This window comes from Myodes glareolus, chromosome 6 (genome assembly GCF_982192425.1).
Source record: "Myodes glareolus chromosome 6, mMyoGla1.1, whole genome shotgun sequence".
Lineage (NCBI taxonomy): Eukaryota > Metazoa > Chordata > Mammalia > Rodentia > Cricetidae > Myodes > Myodes glareolus.
The window spans coordinates 71985959-72012500 of record NC_142031.1 but is presented as its reverse complement, the minus strand read 5'-3'; the positions used below and the strand labels follow the sequence as shown (position 1 = coordinate 72012500).

The 26542-nt window shown below is 33.3% G+C and overlaps 1 protein-coding gene across 3 annotated transcripts in view; it reads right to left on the bottom strand.

Annotated features, from left to right (window-relative positions):
* Nucleotides 1-26542, bottom strand: part of Ccser1 (coiled-coil serine rich protein 1) — a 1117462-nt gene that overhangs the window by 240959 nt on the left and 849961 nt on the right. Inside the window, exon 12 of one of the 3 annotated variants that reach the window (XM_087907264.1) lies at nucleotides 15723-15768. The exons of the other annotated variants lie outside the window; for them this stretch is intronic. Coding sequence (XP_087763390.1) covers nucleotides 15723-15768 — 46 coding nt within the window. The remainder of the gene's footprint in view (nucleotides 1-15722; nucleotides 15769-26542) is intronic. 3 annotated transcript variants of the gene reach the window in all.

The following is a 26542-nucleotide window of genomic DNA, read 5'->3' as shown; positions in this document are numbered from 1 at the left end:
GAGATTATATCACAATTTCCAATTCAGAAGGAAAGGCATGCTTTATAATATTTCAGTTTACAGCCCTGAAATCACATGTCCTGTATATAAAAAGGTAGAATGCTTGTTAGATGCATGTGGCTGTCCAGAAACAGACCTTCTGATCTGCATAAATTTAACCTGTCACTTTGTTATTAAGTAGGAATATAATTACTAATATCCATTTGTGAGTTTTGTAAATTATGTGTGCCCAACATAAACACAAATACACAGTACAATCTTCCCTACTATTATTGATAATAACTCATGGAAATATTTGCTTTCAGCTATATTTAATCTATTTTCTTTTAAGGTGAAGAGAGAAAATCCACTTAAAGCTTAACTCTTTAAATTACTTTTACCTCCAAAGATAAAATAAAATATCCTAAATATTGGTTACTTTATGGATTGGATAGAAGATACATAACATTAACATAGTTGCAAAGCATATGAGATTCATAATGGAGCTGAATATTCACTTTTATGAGAAATGACGATTCTAACTTATCAGAACTGGCCAATACTTATTCTTCTTCAGTTGTCATCAATATTTAAGATTGTTTTTTCATGGATAATATCATCATTAACAGTGATAAGCAATCTTATTTCAAAATATATTCTGAAAATTAGAATTAATTGTACACAATTCTTTCTTTCAAAGTGATTGTTGACTTTCTAAGTCTTAAAACTTCGTTTCAAAATCAAAGCAACAAAATTGTCAATTGTTTTCAGAGATCACAAACTCTATACTAAGGTAAAGGGGCTTCAACTAAGTTAACTTGGCAAAGCTTTGTTTAGTCTCCTTTGCACTTCTTTCCTTTTCTCCTCTCTCTCTCTCTCTCTCTCTCTCTCTTTCTTCTTCTTCTTCTTCTTCTTCTTCTTCTTCTTCTTCTTCTTCTTCTTCTTCTTCTTCTTCTTCTTCCTTCTTCTTCTTCTTTTGCTTTTGTTTTTGTTTTGTCTTGTTTTTTGTTTTTTGAGATAGGGCTTCACTGTAGCTTTGGGGCCTGTCTTGGAACTAGCTCTTAAAGACTAAGTTGGCCTTGAACTCACAGAGATCCAATTCCTCTGCCTCCTGAGTGCTGGAATTAAACACATGCACCACCACCTTCTTGACTCTACACTTATTTAATTTCAGTGTGTGTGTGTGTGTGTGTGTGTGTGTGTATTGAGTGTTAGTTGATATGTTTTTGTTTTCTGAGACAGTCTTTCTGTGTGTAATATTGGCTGTCATGGAACTTATTCTGTAGAACAGGCTTGCCTCCTCATGTAGATCTACCTACTTCTGCCTCTAATCCTGAGAATAAAGGTATGTGCCACCAGAACTGGAAATTAGACCCTAGAATTAAATGTCTTATTTAAGGTAATGATTACTAAGGTAGTCTGTATTAGATTAACATTCAAAATTATTATGAGGATTAAATTTAGCATAACTTTAATTAGAGTGGTATTTATAAGAAATCATAGTCCTATGCAGAAATAAATTCATTTCTATTTATTTAATTATTTTTATTGACCTATCCATTTTTCTCCACTTCTACATCCTCCCTTTGCCCCCAGGCTCCCAATCTACTCAGGAGATCTTATTTGTTTTCATTTCTATGTAGATCCAAGTATGTCTCCCTCAGGTCTACTTTTACTTTTAAAGAAATGCATAAAGAACGAGGGAGACATATAGTGCTGCTTTCTTATGTGGCATGGCTCTTGTCAAAGAGCAGATTATAGAGTCAGGGAAGACAGCATTGAAATCTCAGTCCTTTCACTCATGTCCTCTTCTCACCCACAATTAAGTAGTAATGATGACAACTATCCTGTGATCCTTATTAAATGACTTAGCACATGCAAAGCAGCAGAATAGCACAGTACTTAGCATAAAGTAAGTGTCATGTGGGAGCTAGTTATCACTCTTTCTCCCGTGAAAATTGTGTACTTACTTCAGCGTACAGTGACGTCAAGCCGTGATTATCTTTTCCTTTGCCCCCTCGCCCAAGAACTCTTTGTAGTGTGACAAACCTGTTTTAGATTTTGTCCTCCCTTACTGAAAGAATGGAAGTTGTTTCCTTACTCTAGCCAAACATCTTTCTTTAGCTCTTAGCTCTTACCAGTATACAGCATTCACTGGATACAATAAGTGTCCTATAGGATCTAATTTCATAGGATATCATTAGGTATCTTATATAAAATTGGAACTATTGTTGTAAAAGGACATATAAATAAATGACTCCTAATGACATCCTTCTATATTCATAAATAAATGCATTGCTTAGCTGTCATCAGTGAAGCATCTCCTGCAGAAGATGGGAATCAATACACAAACCCACAACCAGCCTATGTACAGATAATGAGAGACCTCATAATCTTCATTTCTTAACAGGATGTCTCTACCTGTCCTGAGGACTCAGAGAACCTCACAGAAGCAGAGGCAGAGAGAATATAAGAGCCAGAGGTGACAGAGGACAGCAAGAAAAATAGTCCCTCTTATCAATTTAATAGGCACACCCATAAACTCACAGAGAAAAGAAATGGGAAAGCTTGCACAGGGCTTAAAGAGGTCTGCATCTGGTGACATTGTAGAGTTTAAAGGAGCGGATACACATCCCCAACCCTAACCCAGAAGCTATCTGCAATTAATAACCCCTTGCAAATGAAAATTTAATTTTCTCCAAGGGAGACTAATTGGGGAAATAAACTATTCTTGAAGGTAGGCTACATGTCCAATAGTAGAAGGTCAACAGAAAATCAACATAGTGGCATTTTTGGAGGTCCTTTTTTAATTATTATTTTCTCCTTTTTAACACATAAGCCTTTGGCATGTATATTATGACTTTCAGTTTAGTGTTTCTATGGGATTCCAGTGAGTATGAAAAGTGGTTCTCTGTTTCTTTTGGCTTTTCTTGGGCCTTTTCTCTTCTATTTGTTTTGTCCATTTTCTCTGTGTTAGTTTTCTGTTTTATCTTATCTTATTTTTATTTCATTTATTATTATTCCTTAGTATCCTGCTGGTTTTCTAGTGAGAGACAGAAGGTGGTGTATCCAGATGAGAGGAGAAGTGTAAAAGAAGAATCAGAATAAATAGACAGAAGGGAAGTCATAGTCAGGATATACTATGTGAATAGATAATCCATTTCAATATAAAGAAGGGAGAGAGAGACAAAGAGACAGAATATAAAGTGGCTTAGATGTCTTCTTTTTTTCCTTGAAATATTGAAAAGATGAAACAGTGTGTTGAAAATCATATAACATCAGTCATCACCAAGCCTGGTCATCTTAGCTCCCATACCTGAACAATGATGACAGAATTTGACATGCCAACACATATGGGAGAAATCTCCTGCCTCTTGCCCTCCCACCCGCTACCAGTTGAAGAGTAGCAGGCAGTTTCCCTCAGCTGGGAAGCAGACTCAGTTGTCTCCAGGGACAAGAGCTGAAATTTAAACACTCTCAATGTTCAGTCCTTTAAGCATCTACATACAAGCCATAACAAATAGACTGAGCAAGGTGTATTTAGATATCTATGTAACTACAACAAAAATATTTTAAAAGTAGAGACCATAAATCTTAAAGGGAGCCCACACACGTGGGAGCAGTTGATGGGAGAGGAAGGAGGATGGTGGTGATGTCATATCTTCATTAAAGAAAGCAAGAAAAAAGAAGGAATTATAGACAAAAGAAAAAATAGAAAAGACACCAGAATCTGTGGATATTTTTTTTCAAGTTTTCACTTTCTCTTTTAAAGATTTTCACCTAAATTTCAAAAATGTTATGGAGAATGTCTACTCTCAAATACTAAGCCTTCATTGCTTTGAAAATTTGACATAGTAGATATTTTAACATCCTTTCCATTAACTTTACACTCTCTAAATATTTTCTTTTTTAGATTTCAGGTAAGAGCAAAGGTGTCGATTTTAACATTACTAAGACAAAAGGATTGGAGCTCGGGAATTAGCGAAAAGACATTGTAAAAGCTCTCAATTTTTGCAATGTTTTTTGTTTTCTGCTTACCAAATCAAGGACTACATATTGATCTTGGGATACTTGCAATTGCCACTTTAATCATACACGTGATTGTTACCATGAAATTGATGTATTTAATTTTAAAATAACTTTTACAAGCACATTATTTTTCTTTTGTTGTATTGATTCAGTCTATAATATTTTTAAGAGAAGGAAACCCATGTCTGTGTGGAGCTTCAATTTTTATGTGAAGAGTGATCATTAAAAAAAATAAGTGTTTTATCTATTCTTTGAGAATTTCACATGATGCACTCCAATCCCACTCATTTCTCATTCCCACATATCTGCCCTTCACCCCTGCAGTCCCATAAAATAAAGGAAAAAAATTACTAAAATAATTAATAATATATTGCTTTTCTCCTTTGTCTTTCTACCTCTCAATGCCTCTTCATTTCTCTTAGCACTGGGACCAGTGATGTATCACACAGTATACCAATTGCAACAAACAGATTTACTTGCAACAAACAGATTTACAGATTTCATTGTAATGAGTTGTTGGTCTGATATAAAGCCTCTGGTTTCTGGTATACCATCAATACTGGACCATCACTAAAACCCCTCTCAGTTATCCTGCTGTTTCCCTGAATCATACTAAACTACAGTTAGCTAAATATATATTTAACTTATAAATAATTCATATAAAAATTATATTTACATTGCAACAATGTGGTATGTTAATTTTTACCCTGTAAAAATATTCAAAACACAAATAAACTTGCAAATATATTATTTACAATTTTCTTTGCTTGTCAGGTGTTGTGTACAAAGTGGCTTCATTAGATTCTTCAGTTTATCAACAGTTAAAAATCAAAGGAAATTCTAGTGGCTTCTTCTAGCAAGGCAATTACATACTAAAACCTTGATGCATAAGTGAATCAAAGAACTCTAAAATTCTTTGGCAATTTCATAATCATAATTTCATATTATTATGAAAATTAACAGTTTGTGAAATACAAAAGGGTTATTCCCATTATTCTTACTACTCCTCAGTTACTGCTTCCATTGAATGATTTAAAAATGCCCTACATGTATGCGCTGACCCTACAGTTGACTGCAATTTACACTCTTTAATGTATTTATTTTGTAGTTTAATATGCAGGACAATAATGACTGATTTCTGCATCTTCTATCCACTAAGCCAGGTGATTTTGCAGGTGCAGCAAAAACTACATCCCAAAGGATCAATAGGATAAGGACCGTGAATTTTACCAGTAGAGATCAGATTTCAGAACAAGATGGCTATGTATTGAATAAGAAAGTGCTACTGTCCTTCAGATGTGATTTTTCAGAACTTTTATCAGTTTTAATTTCTCATTGTTTTATTTAAATTCCTGCATATGACCTGTTAGTAAGCAAGAATGTTTAATTTTTAACCAGTCAAGGAAGAGAAGCTTAACATGATGGGGAAGCCCAATCACATCTGGTTAGGGTGTGGCCGCCTGGAGCTCAGGTAGAAAAACCAGGAGATGCAGGTGTGCGCTCTCTTTGCGAGGCCAGCTGGACCTATAGGATTTCGGAACTCCCATTCTTAGAGTATAATTTTCCCCTCTTTAACCATTAAAGTATTCCTGTTACTCTTGAGCTAGCCTGGTTACTTATCATACCGATCTAACTCACTACATTAACAGAATTCTGAGGATCAACTATGGAAAAGTGTTTGATTTAATACACATTGACTTCCAGTTCTGAGCCTTACCATTAATGTGCCCAGTTAAGAGAAGATGTTGTAAGGTTGGAGATATCAATAGGCAAGAAGATAGAAAAGATAAAAGGAGTCATTTAATGTTAGACCGGTAAATACAAATTATGTCAACATTTTGACCTCTATTATTCACCTTTCTAGCTCACTCTTCTAAGCACTTTCTATTCCTATCGCTGCTACAGATTTCCAAGATAATGGTGGGGTGACAGTTAACTGCCATGCAGAAATTACACTCAAGCTTTGTAAAGTTTCAAACCTGGTTTCAAATGAAGAGTTAGAAGAGTAGCCATATCCTGTACTTAAAAACGAGATTGTCTAACAATATTGTACCTTAGACATAAACATTTATTAAGTTATTATGGTTGGTTTAATTTAGAAGTTTTTTTCTATAATACAATCATAGTATGAAATATGTTCAAGTGGATTTGAAAGCAAACTCTTTATGTCCAAATACTGCTCATGTATAAAACACAGGATGGCTAGCCTGAGCTGTAATGCTAACACCAAAAGACAGACATGCTAATAGTTAGTTGTGCACAGTAACCAATGGGCCACTACCCTCTAGAGTCAGGAAAAACAGCAAGAAAAATGAGACTTAGAGATCTGTCAACATACACATAGCAGTATGCTATCTGCATGACCCTAACTTTTCTATGCAAATATTAGATTGTTTTCTTTAATGCCTGAAAAATTTTTTCTCTTCAAAAGCATTATTAAAATTTTAATGTTTCAAAATGTTTAATTTACCATTTTTTGTAAATTTGATACAGAAATGTTTTTCCTCAAAATAAAAATACCATATGGCCTCTAGGTCATACAAACTTACATCACTCTCATAAGTTTGTTACTTCAAATCTTGAGGGATTTTTAGTCTTTGATATGTTCATTAGAGATCTGAATTTCTCTTACTATACATAAAACAGCATTGTCCCTTTTCTGGAAATTAAAATCAGTTTTATTTCCCTGGTGTATAATAGCTTACAAATGGACGATATGTTAAATCGTCTTCTTATGACACTATTCATTATTCCAGAACTGGAATTGAAGAATTGCAAATATTTGTTTTGTAAAATCAGAAGAAATAAAATTTTAATTATGGCTCTACTACGTCATACTTCAAGTGACCATATGGGTCTGCTGATCACCATAGGTTTACAATGTATATCCCCAGGACTTTGTCAGATTTTATATCGAAAAGAGCTATGCTATGTAATTAACAAAAAATCCAGAATGATAAGATGGTATCCTTGGTTCAAGTTATCCTTAATTCTGTTTCCTTAAAGGATACACAAATGAAAAGATAGGGCACAAAGAGATATGGTCCTGAAAAACCAACATATAGTTTAGAGAGGTATATGATCCACTCCACAAAATTTCAGAATTGCTATGAACAACCAGAAACTAGAGCACTGAGCAGGCATAACTCCTCTTTCAACTCCAGATGAGGCCACTGTGACACAGCTATAACCCATGAGGAGGAAAAGCTGTTATGGTAGCTATTGTGAGTTATTCAGACATAAATCAGAGTTACATTTCTCATTTGCAAATAGAGATACACTGTAAAGAAGATTACATAGTATAACTTACTAATTCTCTAGTACCATTTCCCCATACATCACAACTATTGTGTTCTTAGAAAGGAATATAAAAGTAGTTGTGCAACTTTATAAAAACTCAAATCTATTAATGTAATTTTCATTTATGTTTATCACATTTTTAATTATTTGCAAGCAAGTATGAAAAGAAAATTCAAGTCAATGATATGAATATTAGTTACTGAGGGTGTATGCATTACTTTTCAATCTTTTATGATATCAGGAAGTCAGATAGGTACTATATGAAGTCTTCTGAGTGGTGGCTTGACCCTTCTATCGCAGTTACTTACACTGAACTCAGAATACAATATGGAATAAACAGACAGATTTAAAAAGTATGGAAAAATGAATATAATTCTTAACTCATACAAGAGAAGTTAAATCCTTTTATATTGCAAACTTTAAAGATTTCAAACTAAATATTTTCAGTTCACAAAAAATAAGTAACTTTTCAGACATTCCAATATCATATCATCTTTTATTATTATTTTAAATAACTTTTATCTTTTGGCTAGATCATTTCATCAAGTAAATAAACATGCCCTGTACTTAATAGTGAATAATATATTTTCTAAAATTCTGCCTGTGTGTTATCTTTTGCTAACTTCACAATATCTTTAAAATACCACATTTTTAAAAGACAGAGGCAAAAAGGACTATTTTAAAACAGCCTTTGAATAACTTTTGGTCATCAAGATTTTATTAGAAAAATCTGAATTTCTATCTATATTGATTTATAGGGCACTTTTTCTTTATTAATGGCAATAAACAATCAGTGCTCATTAAATAAAATTCCTCTAACTTCCAGTACTACTTGACATTTCTGAGATAAAATCAAGCTCTAGAAAAAGACTCTTGACCTAAAGCCAAATAATTTGTTTAATCTGTTAAAATAAAATTTGAACAAGACTATGATAACAATTCTCCCTCAGGCACCTGTTCTTTACAATGACTGCTTAATTTTAGATGTAATACATGCCTCACAGAGTACGGAACTGAGTTCTATTTGTGCATGTGTGCCATGCTGTAAATAATACAGCAAGGACATGAGAGATTATGCTCACTAACAAATATTGGCGAGTGACTCAGGGACGCACATCTTCAGGCTATTTTAGTTCATCAGATTTTCTTTTAGTATTTTCATGTACAGATTAAAAATGAATCTTTTGTATGAAAAGATATATGAAAGTGAGATTCATGGAAAATTAATAACATTTAATATGCATTTCTTTTTTATTTGAATTGTCATGCTAATAACAGGGTTGAAGGGGAGGGAAGAGGCAGGGAGGGGAGTAGAGAACAATGTAGAGCTCAATAAATATCAATAATAAATAAATAAACATACAAAAAGGAACAATTAATTAAGGACCAGATCTTAAGTTCTCTCCGTAGACAAATACATTGAAAGCAGATCCCAGGTGACCATGAAAACAGTACACAGAATGGTAGAGTGATACAGATGGTAGTTTCTGTCGCACCATCTTCCATACACATTTAGTCCCAAATAAACACACAGAGGCTTATATTAATTATAAACTATTTGGCCTACTAGCTCAAGCTTATTATTAACTATCTCTTACAACTTAGATTAACCCATAATTCTTGTCTATGTGTCTTGGTACCTTTTCTCAGTGAGGCATTTTCATCTTTCTCCCTCTGTTTCTGGGTGGTGACTGACTCTGCTTTTCATCTTCCAAGATCTGGTCACCCTGCCTATACTTCCTGCGTGGTTGCTGGCCAATCAGAGTTTTATTAAAGTAATAAAGTAATACACATGACAAATCTTTACAGGGTACAAAAACATTAACCTATATCATAGTGATGAGCTCAGGTAAAGAAGGCTTTTAGTGTATAATAAATTATACTGAACACAGAGATCAGAAGTTCAGATAAATCCAGGATAGTGTATATGGAATAATTGAATTTTTAATCTCAATTAATTCTATTTTGGTGTGTTGAAACGACTATTGAACTCTACTTCTCCGTAATGTTTTCATTGCTTTAGATAGTATATTATGCTGATATTTAATACAGATAGTTATGGAGAGACAGGAAAGAGAGTAGAGTACAAGATTAAAGGGGATTGAGAAGAGAAGGAAATGGAGTGAATCTGGAAAGAGATAAAGAACACTAAGGGACATTTGAGAGGTTATATGGAAACCTAAAATGGTATATTCTTCCTGAAATATACATGTATGTGAAAGAAATTTCAATAGACTCACCAAATAATGGTGGAGACAATGCAGGGTAAACATTTTTTTTTCTTTTTTTACTTTCAACTGAAATATTCAGTGCCAAAAATAGCCTAAATCTAATAGATTCCTTGACTCAAAAGTGGCCCATGGAAACCCACTAGCATCTCAGAATATTAAGAAGGTTATTAAGTCAATTTTGTGAGATCTTTACCTCCCAACTTGTCCCTTCCTCTATACCTAACCTTATGTTGTACTGCACAAACTAATAATAAGCTGCCACTGCTTAAAATAACATTGAAATATCTCTTTGAACATGCAGAAGTCTGGATAGTGCCTAATAAATCTACCCATATTGACTTGTAGTCATGGACTACAAGTACTAAAAGACATTCTGCAAGCTACCAGAACAGCAGGATAACTCCAACTTAGCTACAATTCTGCAGTCTACCACAGAGGCCTGCATGTATGATAAACTGCTATAAATCCGTGAGAGCAGCCAACTACCGTCTGACTGCATGGAAGGTCTACTCCCTGAGACTGAACTTTTGCTTAATATTCTTCTAGTGACGAAGAACCCAAGCTGAATAGGACATGGGCTAGGGAAAAACCAAAGACTAATCATTGTTTGGCTTAAGAAACACAGCAATAAAATAATTCCTGTCATTCTGATTTACCCATAGATCAGTGCCTTGCTCAGACAGCATTAGTGAAAATTCCTATTGCAGTAGATAACTAACACAGGAACTCAAAACTGCACAGTATGCAGAGGGTGAGAGATTTCACAACACTCAGTTATAAACGGGATATCTTAGTCAAACCCATCTGATAGGGACTCATGAGGAAGAGGACAAGGAAACATTGTAAAATCCAGATGGCATGGATGGCACAAAGGAAACAGTGTCTTTCAGACTGAATAGGACTTACACGTATTGGAACTATCAGGGACTGCGGCACAGGACCTCTCAAGCTCAAGCAAGATGGGGCCCCAACACCAAGAAAAAAAGTGGATATATATTTCAACTATAAGAAACTATATTTAATTGATAGCTAGTTGTGAAGGAAAATATTAGTTCCCTTCAATAGAGTCTCTCTAGATATATAAACCACATTTAAGGGTAGTATGCCCAACAGTAGATTACCAGTCTATCATAGGCTCAAATGCCATTCTTGTAAATGTTTTGACTCATATTGTTCTATTTGGGCCTTTTTTGTCTTCCTGGATTGTTGCTTGTATGTAATGATTTCTAATTTTATGATTTTATGGAATTTGTGTGTTTGTGTTTCTTAAATTTTTCTTTAATATGTATGGTTTTTTATTTTCAATTTTATGTTTTTTTTTCTAAAGTGAGAAAGAGAAGATAGAGTTGGGTTAGTGGGGATGTGGGCAAAAAATTGGAAGTGCTGGGGAAGAGAAATTATGATCACAAATATATTGCATGAAAAATAATTTCTAATAAATAAAATCAAGGGAAGATCTGGCAACTTATCTGAACTATAAAAGAACAAAATCTTTTTAAATAGCACAAGACTCATCTTTAATAAGAATGAATAGGAACGATCAGGTTAGAATTAGACCACTGACCACACTACACACTGTGGTTTTCTATTCCTCCGCTAAGAACATTTAAATTATTTGTGATTCTATGAATCAGAAAAAATTAAATTAAAATAATCCCCAATAAATGCTCCCTTAATACTAATATAAATTATATATGTTAGCACATGTCTTCAATATGTTACCTACATTTAGATTATCAATTATATGTTATTAATGATCATGAAAGTAATCTTCAGTGCTATTAATTGTCAAGTACACCATTTTGTGATCATTACAAGTCTTTCTTAATATTATGGTAAGTACAATAATTATAAAATAACAACTAGACAGAAAAAAATTATTTTCTTAATAAGATAAAAATTCTCATTGTCAGAATTTCTGAAATTAAGAGGGTTTTCTATTGTTTTTTGACTTACTCAGCTTATGATGTATTTAATGATAGAATGAAAATAAGAATATAAAGTAGTTTCATCATGGGCCGAACAATCATCCTCATACATCTTTCCTACTGTAGTTGTTGCTTTAGTTTTGATCATTAAGTGCTACTTTGCTTAAAAATAATTTCAGAATAGGCAAATTCTCTTGATTAATGAAAGTTTAGTTCTTAAATTTGACACAGGAAAATCAGTGCCAACATTTTAAGGTACTTGATTAGAAAATTATGTAAATTTAGGGTAAGCAGAACTTGTTACACGGCAGAACAAACAGTATCGATGTATGAAACAGATAATGAATTGTTGGATGGTTAATAGTGTGAATTCCTTTCTTTCCTCAGTAGCATGTTGCGTTCAAACTTTCTGCCTCACCATTAGCTTCTCATCTACTGTAAAACTGTGATCCTAAAGGAATGCCTGAAAGTACATCCAAAGAAGTATCTACAAAAAACACTGAAGAAAAAGGGTAAGTGAATTACACAATTACTCTGAATATGAACTTTTTATTAGTGCCTTAGCATTGAAAAATTAATCTAATGGTCATATGCTCTGTAAAGACTTCCCCCCAAAGCCTTCTATAACCTTCTTTTGTGTATGAAGGTTTTCATCAGCATCCAGCATCTCCCTTCATAGCGCTCTGATTTTTAACAGTTAGAGTATGATGATCCAGGTTACATTCTTTTTGGTTTGTTTGTTTATTTTCTGTTGTTTGTCCTTTAATCTTCTTGAATACATAATTTGGTGAGTTATTTGTGGCTACTATCTCTCAAGCATTTCCTCTGCACTCTTTGCTCTCTAGACACAACACAATTAAATCAAAACATGAAATTATTTTCCAAAACCCTTCAATTTTCTTTGGGTACTCAAGCCTACTCTACACTTTTCCCTTTGTGTTTCAACTTGGTAATTTTTGTAAATCATAATATGTCCATAAAATTGATCACCACAATAACCTGTTTGTTATTGAGCATTTAATGTCTGCAGGTTACATTTGATTCTATTTTACATCATTCTCTGCTGAAAGTGGATATCAACTTCTTCTCAAACTCTTCCATTAAAGTATTAAGATAATTATTGCTACATTAACTCCCGTGTCTCATATTTCTAATATTTACATAATTATTTACATAATGCCTTTCTGTGATTCTACTGATAGCTCTATCTCTTGACAGAATATTGTGTTTTGTTTTTTTCCCCTCATCTTTCCATGTGATGCAGAACTTCAGTGAAAAGTCAAAAATCATGTTCATGACATTCAAGACTTAGTTTAACCAGTGTCATGTGTGGAAATTCACGTGGTAATTTGTGTAGGTGATTAGGGAGATACTTTGGTGACTGCAGTACCCTTGCCTTACATTGTCTCTAACTCAGTATTTGTTTCCAGTAGGGATAGCTGACCTAAAGCTTTTTGTTGTAAATGTCTCCTTTACTCTTGGATATTCAGTTGCACTTAGTCTTTTCCAAGTCTGGATTTACTTTTATCAGCTGACTGTCACAAGTGGGTCCTGTCCAGAGGTCAGTAGCACACTGTGGTCCATCATCTACTCTTGTCCTTCTTCCAAAATCCCTTCCTCTCTTTTGTCCAAGTTCCAATAACTTTTCGTTTTAGTGGTTACATTGTGTGCTGCACCTATTTTTTTAGGCTTTTGTTCTCTGTGGATTATTGGAAGTATAAATACTAGGAAGAGCATGAGATGAATAGTATGGATAGTGTTTGTGACTTTTGTGTACAGCTTGATCCATTCTTCAACAGTGTAGTCCCAGGAGTTGCTTCTCAGAAATACTACTCATAATCTTAACAAGACAATTATGTTTTTCACATTCAGAATGTATATCCTTTACAAACAATCAAACAATTTCCAAAGCTTTTCCTTAGGACATGATCATTAAAGAATCTTTTCTGGAGGTAAAAATCAATAACTTTGACGAGTATTATTCACTAGAGGGATATAAAAGTAGGCATGTTAACTAAACCATGGTAGCCTCTTAAGATGGAGTCATGAATCCTCTCCTGTAGATTCATGCCCTTTATAATCTCTAGTCTTCCAAGTAAACTCTCTCTTCATAAGTTTGTGTTTCAGGATAGTGCAAAAATTGTTTAACTGTGCTCAGTATTATAACAAACAGTTATACATATAAACAGCATTTCTTATCAAATAGAAGAAAAACAACAAAAAATTGTCACCTGTGTCTTTAAGAAAGTATGAACTCCTTTCTGATATAGTCTACAATAGAACAAACGGAATCAAATTCAATCTGAAGGAAGTCTAGCTGGGCAAGTGTACAAGTGGATAAAGGAAGGAAAACTGTAGGTGCCAGTGCTCACAGTCCTGAACATTACTATTTAGCATTTTCAATAATCATCACAATTGCATATGCTAGCCAAGTCACCACAGAGCTGCACTGCTCTGAGACAGAGATCTGAGGACTCACATTTGATTAAAAGAAAACGTGATCATCTGGCCTCTACATCAAAGAGTTTAATAACCTCACTGCTCAAGACAACATGTTTAGGAGGGAATTTCTGTTTCAAAGGTGCTGCCTGCTGATAAATGTGTATACCTAAACATCCTTAGAATTCGAGATGCAATGTACACTCTTCTTTCGTTTTTGATTGTGGTAAGGTAAATTGTCACTTAACAAGAGCCAATGATCTGAAACCAAAACTATGTGAATATTTTCATGTTATGTTCTTTCATTTTGTGAAAGTAAGAAATGATTTTAATAAAATCAAAAGAAATACTTTCATAATATTATATATACATTTATGATTGCGTAGGACATAGTTATGCCATTTCCCAGTGTTCAGGATTGGACTCTATTGTTGCACCAGTCTCCGTGCTCAGTACTTAACTTATTTAAGGAGCAGAGATTTGCTCCTTTTAAACAAAGTGAATCTAAATCAAAATGTGCCTCATATTCTGGAATTTCTTACCTGAGGTTTCAATTTTATCCATTAATACTGCAAAAATAGCTAGGTAAAATAAATCTTATTCCTAATAAACATAAGAAATTTAGATAATTGAGGAATAAAGAAAGAGAGACAAGTATAATTTATGCCCTGTGATGACTCTTTACTATCTGTCAATTTTAATGTCCCAAGTCCTTAATTTTAGCACTTCTTTCTTACTTTAATTTTATTCATAAATTTCAAACATTCAAACTTAATTCAATATAAAGACAAAGTGTACCATTTTCTTTGTTGTTTTGGTCACTTTATAAAAAATCTTAATAATAAAAAGCATTTTATTATTAATTCATGAATCTTCCTCTGTAAATGTCATCAAATGATGTTTTTTACTTAAAATAGTAAGAATGAACATTGTGAAAACTGTACTGTGCCTTTCAATCCCCCAAGCATCATGTTAAGAAGAATGCATTGGCAGTTATGGCTCAATGCAAGTAGATTCATGAAGGTTTGTGGCTCAAGCACTTGGTAATGGAAGCAGATAACCAAGTCAACGGATAGAAGCCATGTAGGGGAAAAGGCATAGATGGGATGGGTGATGAGAACAGCTGTTCCTCAAAGTCTGCTGGCAAATTTACAAGTACATCTCTCAGTGTAACACTAATGTAGACAAGCTGCCAGAGACATCAGTACTGTAATCAGATTTATCATAACTGCTGTGTAGGGTTATGAAAATCTGAGTTTTCTAGCTAAATTTTGATAGATTAATTTTAATTATGTGAATGTGATCACTTAGAAATAAAAAAAAATATTTAGGAAGTCACTTGACTCTAAATTAACTGGAAGGCAGATGTCTTTTTGTAAATATACAAAAGGGGTCTTTCTTTCAAGCTTGGGCTAAGCAACAAATTATGTGGTATGAAAACTCTAAATAGTAGAGAAAAGGAAGCTAGGATATATAAAAACCTTATGACTCACTGACAGAGAAAGTGTTCTCATTGTTGCCGAATAAAAATAATTGTATTAAATCAACTGCTTTCTCTGCCCCAGACTTTGAGTCATTACTGGAGTCTTAGTGTACTTGGCTTTATTGCAATATGACTTTGCTTAAATGAACTTGATAATGACAAACAGATGAAGAAGAGGCAAGGAGAATCATCTGCTACAAATACATCATAGGTAATATACAACGCTATAGATTGCATATTGACCTGTGGGCACTGGTCTTAGTCAGCATGCCATGCTACAGCACAGGACACAGAGCCATGTTTACAACACAGAGCTGAAGTTAAGAGACTCACATAATTGCCTGCAGGAAGGTACAGGAACATTCCCATAAGCTGTGCCCTGGAAATAAAACACATTTTTTGGAGCAAATGATATCAGCATTATTAATAGTAGCAAACGGGGGAGAGGTGAATACAATAAATGAACAGAAATGCAAAATAAGTAAAAAATAAAGAAGCTGATTTTAGAAATAAGTTTGAACTCCTATATAGGATGCTCACTGAGCTCCTATATTAGATGTTTTTGAGGGGATTAAATATAAAATAAACCAAAGTAAAGAAGATTAAAAATTATAGCAAAAACGAAAGCATCTAAATTTGATAGGAAGTTTGAGAAAAATAGAGCACAAGTATTTTGAAGTCACCGCCTTATCAAGTAGGCTCCCTTGCACCAGGTCCTTGGCAGATGTTTGTTTGCCTTTTAAAGTAAGCAGTACACCAAGAATTGTTCTTTTCTCTGATCCAACTCAGAAATTATGCAAAACCAAAATACATCAATAACTTGAAAGAGTCCCTGATTTGTCCTTCAAAGACAAATTTGATGATTACAAAGCAACAAAATTCAACAGGCAAGAAAGATTAAAAATAATGATACAAATAAGTGAATGTTGTATGACCGACCCCACAGTGAGCCTGATGGTGCTCACACTTGCCATGATTCTCCATTACAGTGTGTTCTACAAGCACATGCCACAAGGTAAATTTGGATTTTTAATGCTGGTACATATATATATATATATATATATATATATATATATATATATATATATGTGTGTGTGTGTGTGTGTGTGTGTGTGTGTATGTATATATGTATATATATGCTGGTACATATATATATGTATATATCATATGCCAAAAGATCTAAATTTGTAAATACAATCTTTCTAAAATTAATAATAATTTATAAACATAATTATTATACTGAAAATTTAACGTTTGTTTTCTTCTTTTCCTGTGATGGTCCACTGTTTACCACATCAAACATAACTACCTAGATTACTGAAACTTTTGGCTGGTCACCATTTTTAACTTCGATTTGGCTGGCCAGTACTTTCAACTTTTATTTATTATCCCATTTTTGATGAAAAATTACAAAATTAAATGAGTTTTTATTTTGCTTAGGAGCAATTAAGGACCTATTCAATTCTTCAAACCAGGTTAAGCTGCTAATAGAGGGTTTCTTGTTGCCAGAGGTTAATGAACTCATTGAAAGGACCCAGAGGTGGCTGAGCCATTAAGAGCACCTGTTGCTCTTCTAAAGAAGCTGCATTCAATCAACAGAAATGTTCCTTTACCTCATCACCTTTAACTGCAGTTGCAGAGGTTTCAATGCCCTTTTCTGGTCTCCATGGGTATCTACACCAATGACTTGGTTGCATAAGTGGACCCCAAACTTATCTCTTAAAACATATGAACACTTCCATCCACACTTAAAAATGAGTTAAGCAAATCTGTCACTAAACTGTCCTCTGTCTGAGGCATGTTTATACCTCTAATCTTTCTTTTTTTTTTTAGAAAGAAACATATATTTTGTCAATTGTCAGTGGCAATTTTCTCAGGATGAATTTTGGTATTTTTTGTTACTGTAGATAGTGACTTGTAAGTAAATTAGTTTAAGGGATTGCAGGTTTTGTATAAAAAAAATCTCAGTTCTTCCTTATTTTGATATAGAGACTCACAAATAGAATTTTATTACCACCCTTACATGTCACTCACCACAAAAGCACTAAAACTCTTCCAATATTAACTACAAAATTATTTCCCAAACTTGAAATATAGTAGTCCTTATTTTATTACAAATTAGTTAGAGATATTTGGATACTCAAAGTGATTCCTAAAATAAACAAACAAACAAACAAAAACCCCTTACTACTGAAACACAACCGTGAAGTAAGAAAAAGCAGTATCTTTCCAATTTTTGATGGCAGAAACTAGCCTTTTGATCTTTAAAGCATCAGTTGCTGGTGTGATCATTGGAAGGTCACAATTAGGTAGATTTTAGGATCAGGGCAGAAATCACAGAAGGCAACATATATTTTAATACAACTCTGCATTTGAGGGCCTGGATAACTGTGCTTCTGATATTTGATTGGAAGATTTCCAAGAGAGATCTAGAGTCAAAAAAAGAGATCAAATCCTGACATAGTCTAAGTTGCCTTCCAAAGTAACAAGTTTATTTGACATACGTCACAGACTTCCTATGCAAGAATCCCAAGACTGATTGTGCAAGGTTCTATTTATATTTAAGATCATCATTATCTGTAGATATAGTATTCAGCAAAAAAAAATATTACAGAAGTCTTTTTTGGAGTAATTTTAATTTATTACCTCAATTTTAAATAATGAAATATAAACATTTTAGATTTATTACTTCTTTATAATACAAATATTAAATCTGACAATGCAAATTTAAAATTACATTAATTTCCATATCACATTTTTCAAACTTGTGGAAAAAATTCAGAAAGATTCCTTGATGGATAATTCAAGGAGATCCAACAGAATTCTGAGAAAGGCAAAGACCTTGCCTCTCATTTTGAATTAATTGCCATATAATATAATGCATATTAGCTGTTCATTGAAATACAAACATTTTTTGGCCTAGACTTCATAAACTAATATCTATGTTTCAGGTAACAATAAATGAAAGAAAATATGATAATTTTCCCTAATAGTATGGAGGTTGGGTTAGCAGTTGATCAAGCATTACCATAGAGATATTAATCACTGAGAGAAAACATTTTCTACTTAGGAAAACTCTTTAGCATAAGCAACCTAGAGACAGAAGAAAGACACGCTTTGAGGAGATGTAATAAATAAGGCTGGATTCTCCAGTTTTCTGCATTACTTTTATTCTAAACCATTTTTTTTAAGAGGTGATTCTCAAAAATTAATCTATTATTAATGACTACCAGTTAAAACAAGTTTAATAAAATTTAATTCAATTTCCCCAGTTGAGTTTCACACAATATTCATTTAAGTAAAAAAAAGCTATTGTTCAATTTAATTGCAGCTGCTTAATAAATCCAACAGAGAAATACTCCATCCAGAAATATTGTCATACATAATGTAGTTAATGGATATAATTGCCTTTGTTTAGGAGTTTTTAATTATTCTTCATAGCAAAAGCACCATCAATTTTATGTGTAAAATTGATGGTGATATATATCTGTATTAATGATGAAAACATGTGATAAAATATATGTTACTACCTCAGCATTTTGTTATTTTATGTCTAATTCATATTTGAGAATGAATTGGTAGCAAAATTCACTTTTATGGAATTGACAGACACAAAACTAAGCTGCTTTGATGCCCAGAATCATTTTATAATTAGTAGATTCTGAGATTTCATATTCAAAGTGAATATGAAGAAAGACTCATCGTTAAAAGTTATTCAGAGAATTATATAGGTGGGATGGTTGTCATTTAAAACTACTTCAGTTATAAATGAGACTGGAAATTAGTATAAGATTCTCTAACAAGGAAGGAATGTAAAACTCAGACATTCATGAAAATGAAGTAATAAAGGCTTTAGAAAGTATTCGTGTCACACACACACACACACACATACACACACACATTTTGTTGCAATGAAACTGCTTCCTTTTTTATACCCATTTAGAAGCACTTAGTAACAGGAGATGCAGGTACACACTCAGAATACAGAGATGGATGAAATAACAAACAGTCACATTTGGGTTTAAAGACAATGCTGTTTTCTTTGGAAAATATTAAAATAATATCTCACTACGGTGAAGGACCCCAAAAGTACAAATTCACTGGCCTGCACAAAGTACAAGGCAAAACGCTGCTATAGCTGGATGGAAATATGAACAGTAGAAAATTCTCAACCCTGTATCCAAAGCCTGGCATCAAGTAAGTAACTTAAGAATACAAAATTGCCCAAATGTATAGAGTAATGTTTTCTGGTAAATCTTGAGCTGCAAGAATCAAACATACTAATATTTCTACAAAAAAATGCAATAGGCTTGCTTTACAGTAAGCAGTTATAAAGAGCTTCTTGTCAGTTCACATCAGGCACAATTTGTCCACCAAAGAACGCACACTAATCTTGTTGATTTCAGAGACTCTGCTTTCTGTTTGGGCTCTCAAAATAGCTATCAAGAAGCGTTCTGACATTACTCAACAGTGTACATTAGGAACAAGGGGACACGGAATTGTTAGAAAACTACAGTTTTAAATGTATTCCAGGAGATCTCCCTAGTGCCCAATCCACATGATGGGAAGCCTTGCTCAGCCTTGATGTAGGAGATGGGGAGGGAGAAGGGATGTAGTCCTTCCTCAATTGAAAATGTCAAGCTTCATTAACTCCCCATGCGAGGCCTTATTCTTTTTGAGGAGTGGATAGTGTGGGCTAGGGGAGGGGAGGGAGAAGAAACTGTGGTAGGTATGTAAAATTAATAAAAAGCAAAATATTAAACTTATAAATAAATAATAGTTGCATTCTCGTAAACCCTTTCATGATTAGAATAGTGTTGATATTGAAATGATTTTAGGAATGCCAACTCTCCAGATAAAGAGAGAAGTGTAAAGCGTCAGCACAGAGATAAACACTGCAACTTCTGAAATGATCACTTATGAATGAAATGAAAATGTGACCCTGGAGTACCATGTCATATGTAAAATCAAAACTTCTTTAAAATAACTATTTTAACTGTTAATGATATGACTTTCAATAGTGACAGTACGTTTCTCATAAAGATATCACAGTCCTAAGGTTGACTCATTCTTTTAGTGTGACTTCTTTTTAAATTTATGAGGAATAAAGTTTTGTGTTTATTAATACTGTTTTTAAAATGCTAATTAAATACACAGGTTAATAGTATAGCAATTGTACACTCTGTAAAATTATTTCTAGACCTTGAAAACTTTTGTTTGGGTATTTGATGCACCTAAATTGCCTAACAACTAAGTACCATTTTGTATTCATTAAGATTCTAAGAAAAATTTATTTTATAGTTTATAACATTAAAATTTATGTTAACTCTTCCAATGAACCGCATTAAACTGTTATCTTTCTTTAATTCTTATTTGGGGCATAAGCCTCTCGAAACCAGGAACTTGACTTGTTGCTACTTGGTCATCTGATCACCAGTCAAGTCAAACAATGTAGAGGATTCTCGGGCAAAGCTACCCTCTCACAGATAGAGCATTTTTTACTCAACACATTGTCTAGACACAGCTCAAGATCGTGGGAACCTGGCCAGCTCTCAACTGTTACCATAGGCCACATGCCCAAGTTAATTTTCTAGTCATGGTGTTCACATTGAAAGGCATAGCAGAAAATTTTGAAAAGATTACATCCATATGACTTGTTATTAGAACTCTTAACTACCAGAAAGTAAAAGATTTGAAAATTTAAAAAGTAAAATCAACATATTAAAAGCAGGTATTTGTAAGACATATAATTACTCAACACCCTAGTAGAAACCCAAAACTGAGAAATTGAAGTGTTAATGATGAGACATAAACATTGCTGACGATATAAATGCTTTTATTCCTGTGAGAAATAACCATTGCTAAGTAAAGAAAATGAGCATATGCCCTTGTGCATCTCCTTGGAATGCTGCTAAGAAACTGTCACAAGGCTAGCAAAAATGAACATTTTAACATACATTATTAGTACAGATGTCTGCATCACTAATTTTCAATCATTACTAACTTTATGAGGAAAAAGTAAAGATGTTGGTGAAAGTAGACATTATGATTTCTTGAATGGACTTAACTTTAAATTCTTTTTTTCCTTATTGAGGCCCCCTTGACAGACTTCAATAACATCTCTTTGTGTTATTTCTTCAGTAGGAAATCCAAGAGATGGGCATGAAGCCGGACAGCGTGCTGAGAACATGGAATACAGTCTTGTCCATAAGGAAAGCACAAGCTTCCTTGCATGGTTCATCATTTTAACTTAGAATAGGAGTCATAGCCCTCTGCATCTGGTGGATTCCACAAGACAAAGCTGAAGCTCATCTATCATAGCCAGTCATAATCGTCTTCTGATGCTTTCATTGCTTAATAATGTCCAAGTCCTTTTCTTTTATTATATCCCTTTGAAATTGAGTGAACCACTTCCAAGAAGGTGATCATGGAGGTTGCTGATGTTTTGCACAATAAGAAGCAGCTTGTTCTGAGTGTTAATGTGAGGACACAGATTATCTGACATGCATTCTTCTAACTATTCCTTTCTTTGGCTATTATGAGCCCACTATTACAAGCAGTAAAGTATTTTAAAAGTAAATGTTCTTCACACTACAAAAGCAATGGGAAGACAAGATAGTGATGAGGATGGTCTATAAAAGGAGGAATTGTTTTTATTTTTTCTTTGGGGGGGGTGTTTGCTTCACTAGAAATTAAGACAAACATAGTTTTTAAACTAAAAGTTCATTATTTGACATAGATGTACTATTATGATATCTGTAGAGATATTACTTAAAATAAAAAATAATGACTGAGTTATCTCACAGCAACAAAACAATGATGACAGAATTTAAGACATTCCCTGACAGGTAAGTTTGGAAGCCTCCTTTTACCTGGTTTTTAAATCTATCATTTCCCAAAAAGCATTCAAACCGACTGTCAGGAAATGTAAGAAGTGAAATTGTGAGTTTTGAAGAGGAAGGAGATAATCAAGGCATGATTATGTTTTTATTGGTTAAAAAATTTTGAATTACAAGCCAGAAAGTAGATCAGACAACAAAGTACTTACTTCTCCTGGGTGAAAGTTTCCGTTTAATTTGAGCCCACTTAAAATATGAAGGTGTGGTTACCATGGCTGTAAGTCTAAAACTGGGGAAGGAGAGATGGGCAGAGAGCAGGGATCACAGCATACCCAGCCTAATCTTGTTGTCAAGTTTCTGGTCAGGGAAACTCTGTCTCAAATGTAAGTTGATATGATCATACACACACACGCACACACACGCACACACACACACACACACACACACATGCATACACACACAGTGCATAAACACACACATGAACGCACATGTTCACAGATACATGCACACATTGAACTATATCTGATAATGATTCCATAATGAAGCTATGGCAACCCTACTTACCTGAAATCAAGAGTTCAAAACATTAAGAACTTAAAAGAAATAATATGGACATAAATGCAAAATGCCCATTGAGAAGTAAGGAATTACTTACTAGTAATTCCTGTATTTAGATCATATTTAATCTATATGTCTAGATAATGATGAGTATATTTATTGGGTGCCCTCCTGATAGATAAGATTTAAAATCAGTAACTCAGAGTGAAGGTTGATAAACCTAGGAGCAATCACATTTGTATTTATATAAATGATATATTTTAGAGGTGCTTTGTGCTTGTTATTAATTTTAAATAAATGCATTACTTAAATAAAATATTAATTGACTTCATGTGACACTACCGTCTATGGGTAACATTCTGGGATCATAACCACCCTCCCAATTGCCCTCTTCTTTAAAGCTGTGTTTGAACATAAAATTCCTTCCAAAGCATTCAAATACTGATGATGCTTATGTACTTATTTGATTCCCTAAAACTTTTAGTGTTTGCTTCCTAAAATATTGAACTCCATTTTCATGTTCTTTTTTACTTACCTATTTCTGTTTAGTGTGGAACTCTGCCATTAATAACAAATTATTTAAATTATAATTTAAATAATTAATTTTTAATGATAAAAATTAAAACAAGCCCTCCCAGGGAAAATATCTCACAGAAAATAGGCAGTACAGAGGGAGATACTCAACTCCATGCCATGAGTAAAACAGGTGATGGGTGCCCAGAGCTGGGGTGTCACATTCTCCTAACATCTGGAATGAGTAGCTGAGGGTTGAACTGGTTCATACTAATGTTTTAATATAGGCATAAAATTTGAAAGTAATATTTTGGAGTAGGAGGGCCTTCTGTCTATGTGTTACTTTCATTGGTCAAATAAAGAAAGTGTGCTGGCCTTTTGACAGGACAGCAGCTTAGATAGGTGGAGTAGACCGAACAGAATGCTGGGAGAAAGAAAGCAAAGTGAAGCAGACGCCATGGTTCTCCTCTCTCAGAAGGACCCTGGTTAGACTCATCCTGGTAAGCCACAGTCAAGTGCCAATACAGATTATTAGAAATGGGTTGAATCAAAATGTGAGAGTTAACCAATAAGATGCTAGAACTAATGGGCCAGGCCATGTTTAAATGAATAATTCTGTATAATTATTTCGGTTGTAATCTAGCCGAGAGCTGAATAGCAAGAAGCAGCCTGCCACTCCCTTTTAAAACAAAATTTACTGCCAAAAACTCATTTTCTGATTATACCCCATATGTATAATATATGTATTCATTATATACATAATAATACATATAATGTTTATAATATATAACATAACAAATATAATATACTATTTTTATAATATATGATGTAAATTATATGTTATATAGCAGATGCTATATTGCTAGATGATATACATGCCATATAATATACATACACTATATTTATTCTATACATGAAATATATGAACTAATTCTTATTGCTGAAGATATTTTCCCTAATTCACAGTATCTTTAAACTCTTGTATATGGTTCATGAGTTTATCAATATATTAATACATTTTAGATGGGATTTAAATAAAAATTTGCTCAATACTTCATTTTACATTTAAGTTGTTTATTTAAATCAAATAATGCTTAAAATCAAAACAATAATGACAGGTTTAAAATATTATCTGAATGACAAATTTGAAAGCTTTCTTTCTACTGTTTTTTAAGTCTATCTATTAGTGTCCCAGATATCATTCAGACAGACTGTTTGGAAACATAAAGGTAACTGTGAGTTCTGGAAAGGAAGGAAACAATCTGAATACGTTTATAATTTTACTGGCTAAAACCTTTTAAATTTGGAGTCAGGGAAGTAGATAAATGAATGATAGTAAGATTTATTTGAGGGAGGATTTATAAATCAATCACAATTTCAAAGTGTGATTATAAAAGCCAATATAAAGTTTTCATATTTATTGAGTGAATTAAGAAAAATAATTATTGGGCTGAAAATTACACTCAGTGTCTATTAAAAATTAGAATTGAAACCTTTAAAAATGTCACCTAGATAGTTTTTGTGTTTTCTTGTTGTAGCTTAGAGAAATTGATACAAGAAGAATTGTTTTCTGTATTGGAAAATGGCATATGTCCTAAAATCTCCACAGTAGTAGAGCTGATGCCTAAAGGTCATGTGTTATAGGCTGGTGCAGGCTACATTGTATAAACTTGTCTAAAATAAATAATAAATTGAAAGAAAGAATGAATCTGTTCTTAAGCAATTAAAACTAATAAATGCAAATAAGAACAGCAAAATATATTAGTAACAATGCTTTATGACAAATAGTATAATTTATAAAACGTCAATAAACTTTTTATTATCCAGGATTCACCTTCAAATTTAAAACCAAGTTTTACTTTCTGTAGTCATGACTATGTGCGTAATATTTAAAGTAAAAGCATTATTTTTGAAATCTCCATAACAGCAATCAGAAAATAAGAATTTAAACTGGAGTATGTTTAGCTAAAAGTGAGAATGTTTTTGAAAAAGCATCCTGGATTGGACTTTGTATAAGAGTAAAGGAAACTTTAAGCATTAGAGAAAAGTTAGACAGCTTCTCTCACCAAATTATCTACGTGTTAAAGACAAACTAGTTGAGAAGAAATTCATGTGAAATGTACAGCAAAGGCATTACTAACTGAGCAAAGGCGTGTTTGCTCCACAGACTGGAAGCTGCCAAGCCACGTGTCTCCGGTTAGCTGCAAACAGTTTATTTATTGTGCAAGTAACTTTTCTTTTCTCATTATGTTTTCACATGATAAAACCACAGGAAATATTTAAACACTAAAAACGAAAATGAGTAGTCTTTCTCTTTTACAGTTATTTGATAATAAAACATAACTTGTGATCCTCTGAGGAAGATAGTCAACAAACATAATATAAATTGCTTTGGGAAAATTAGATTCTTCCTGCTCAACCATCATTAGTTTTTCATGTTGATAGTTTGTTTCTTAGCAGTCATCAGGGAACAAATTTATGTTTTTGGTACATGGAAAAATGATTGCTTGCACGATCTCCTCATTTATCCGTGTTAAAAAGCATACAGTCTGCATTAGAAATAAGCAATATCCCCTTGAGAATGATGACACTGGAAGGAACTTCAAATTGCCCTATTTTAACAACAAATTTTTAGAAATATTCTATAATGATTATCTTTTACACACATTAAAGGAAAGATATTTTCAATTTAAACTCTCTCAAGGCCAGGATATTCCCCTGCTATTTATTTTCCAAAGCTTTCCAAGCTCAGTGATTATCATCAACATCTTTCTAGCAAGATTTGCTTCTCGGAGACTCATGGTCTTCTGCATTTGGATTTGCATTCTCAGATCTAATGGTAACATTAAGCATGCTTTCAGTGTGTACCACATCATTCCTGCCTATCAAGTAAAAAAAGAAGTGGTTTGAATTTAGGGAGCAGAAGTACTCTACTGTACCTGAAACAAACACTTGAGTAAGAGTTATGAACATGTGTGGTTACCTTACAGAGCTCAGCATCTCCAGTTAGTTGCACATTTTATGGTATAATGTCCACTTACATGTATTTATGAAAAAATCAGTAATGAGATCTTATTGTAGGCAGATGAAGCAAAAATAAATGAACATCATTTTAATAAATTTATAGAAAGCTATAAAAATTAAAGTACAGAACATTTTCCAACAAATAGTTGTTAGAACTATGCATTTTATTTTCATTTCAGTTATATTTCTAAGAAGTCACCATTCTTGTGTTGTAAAACA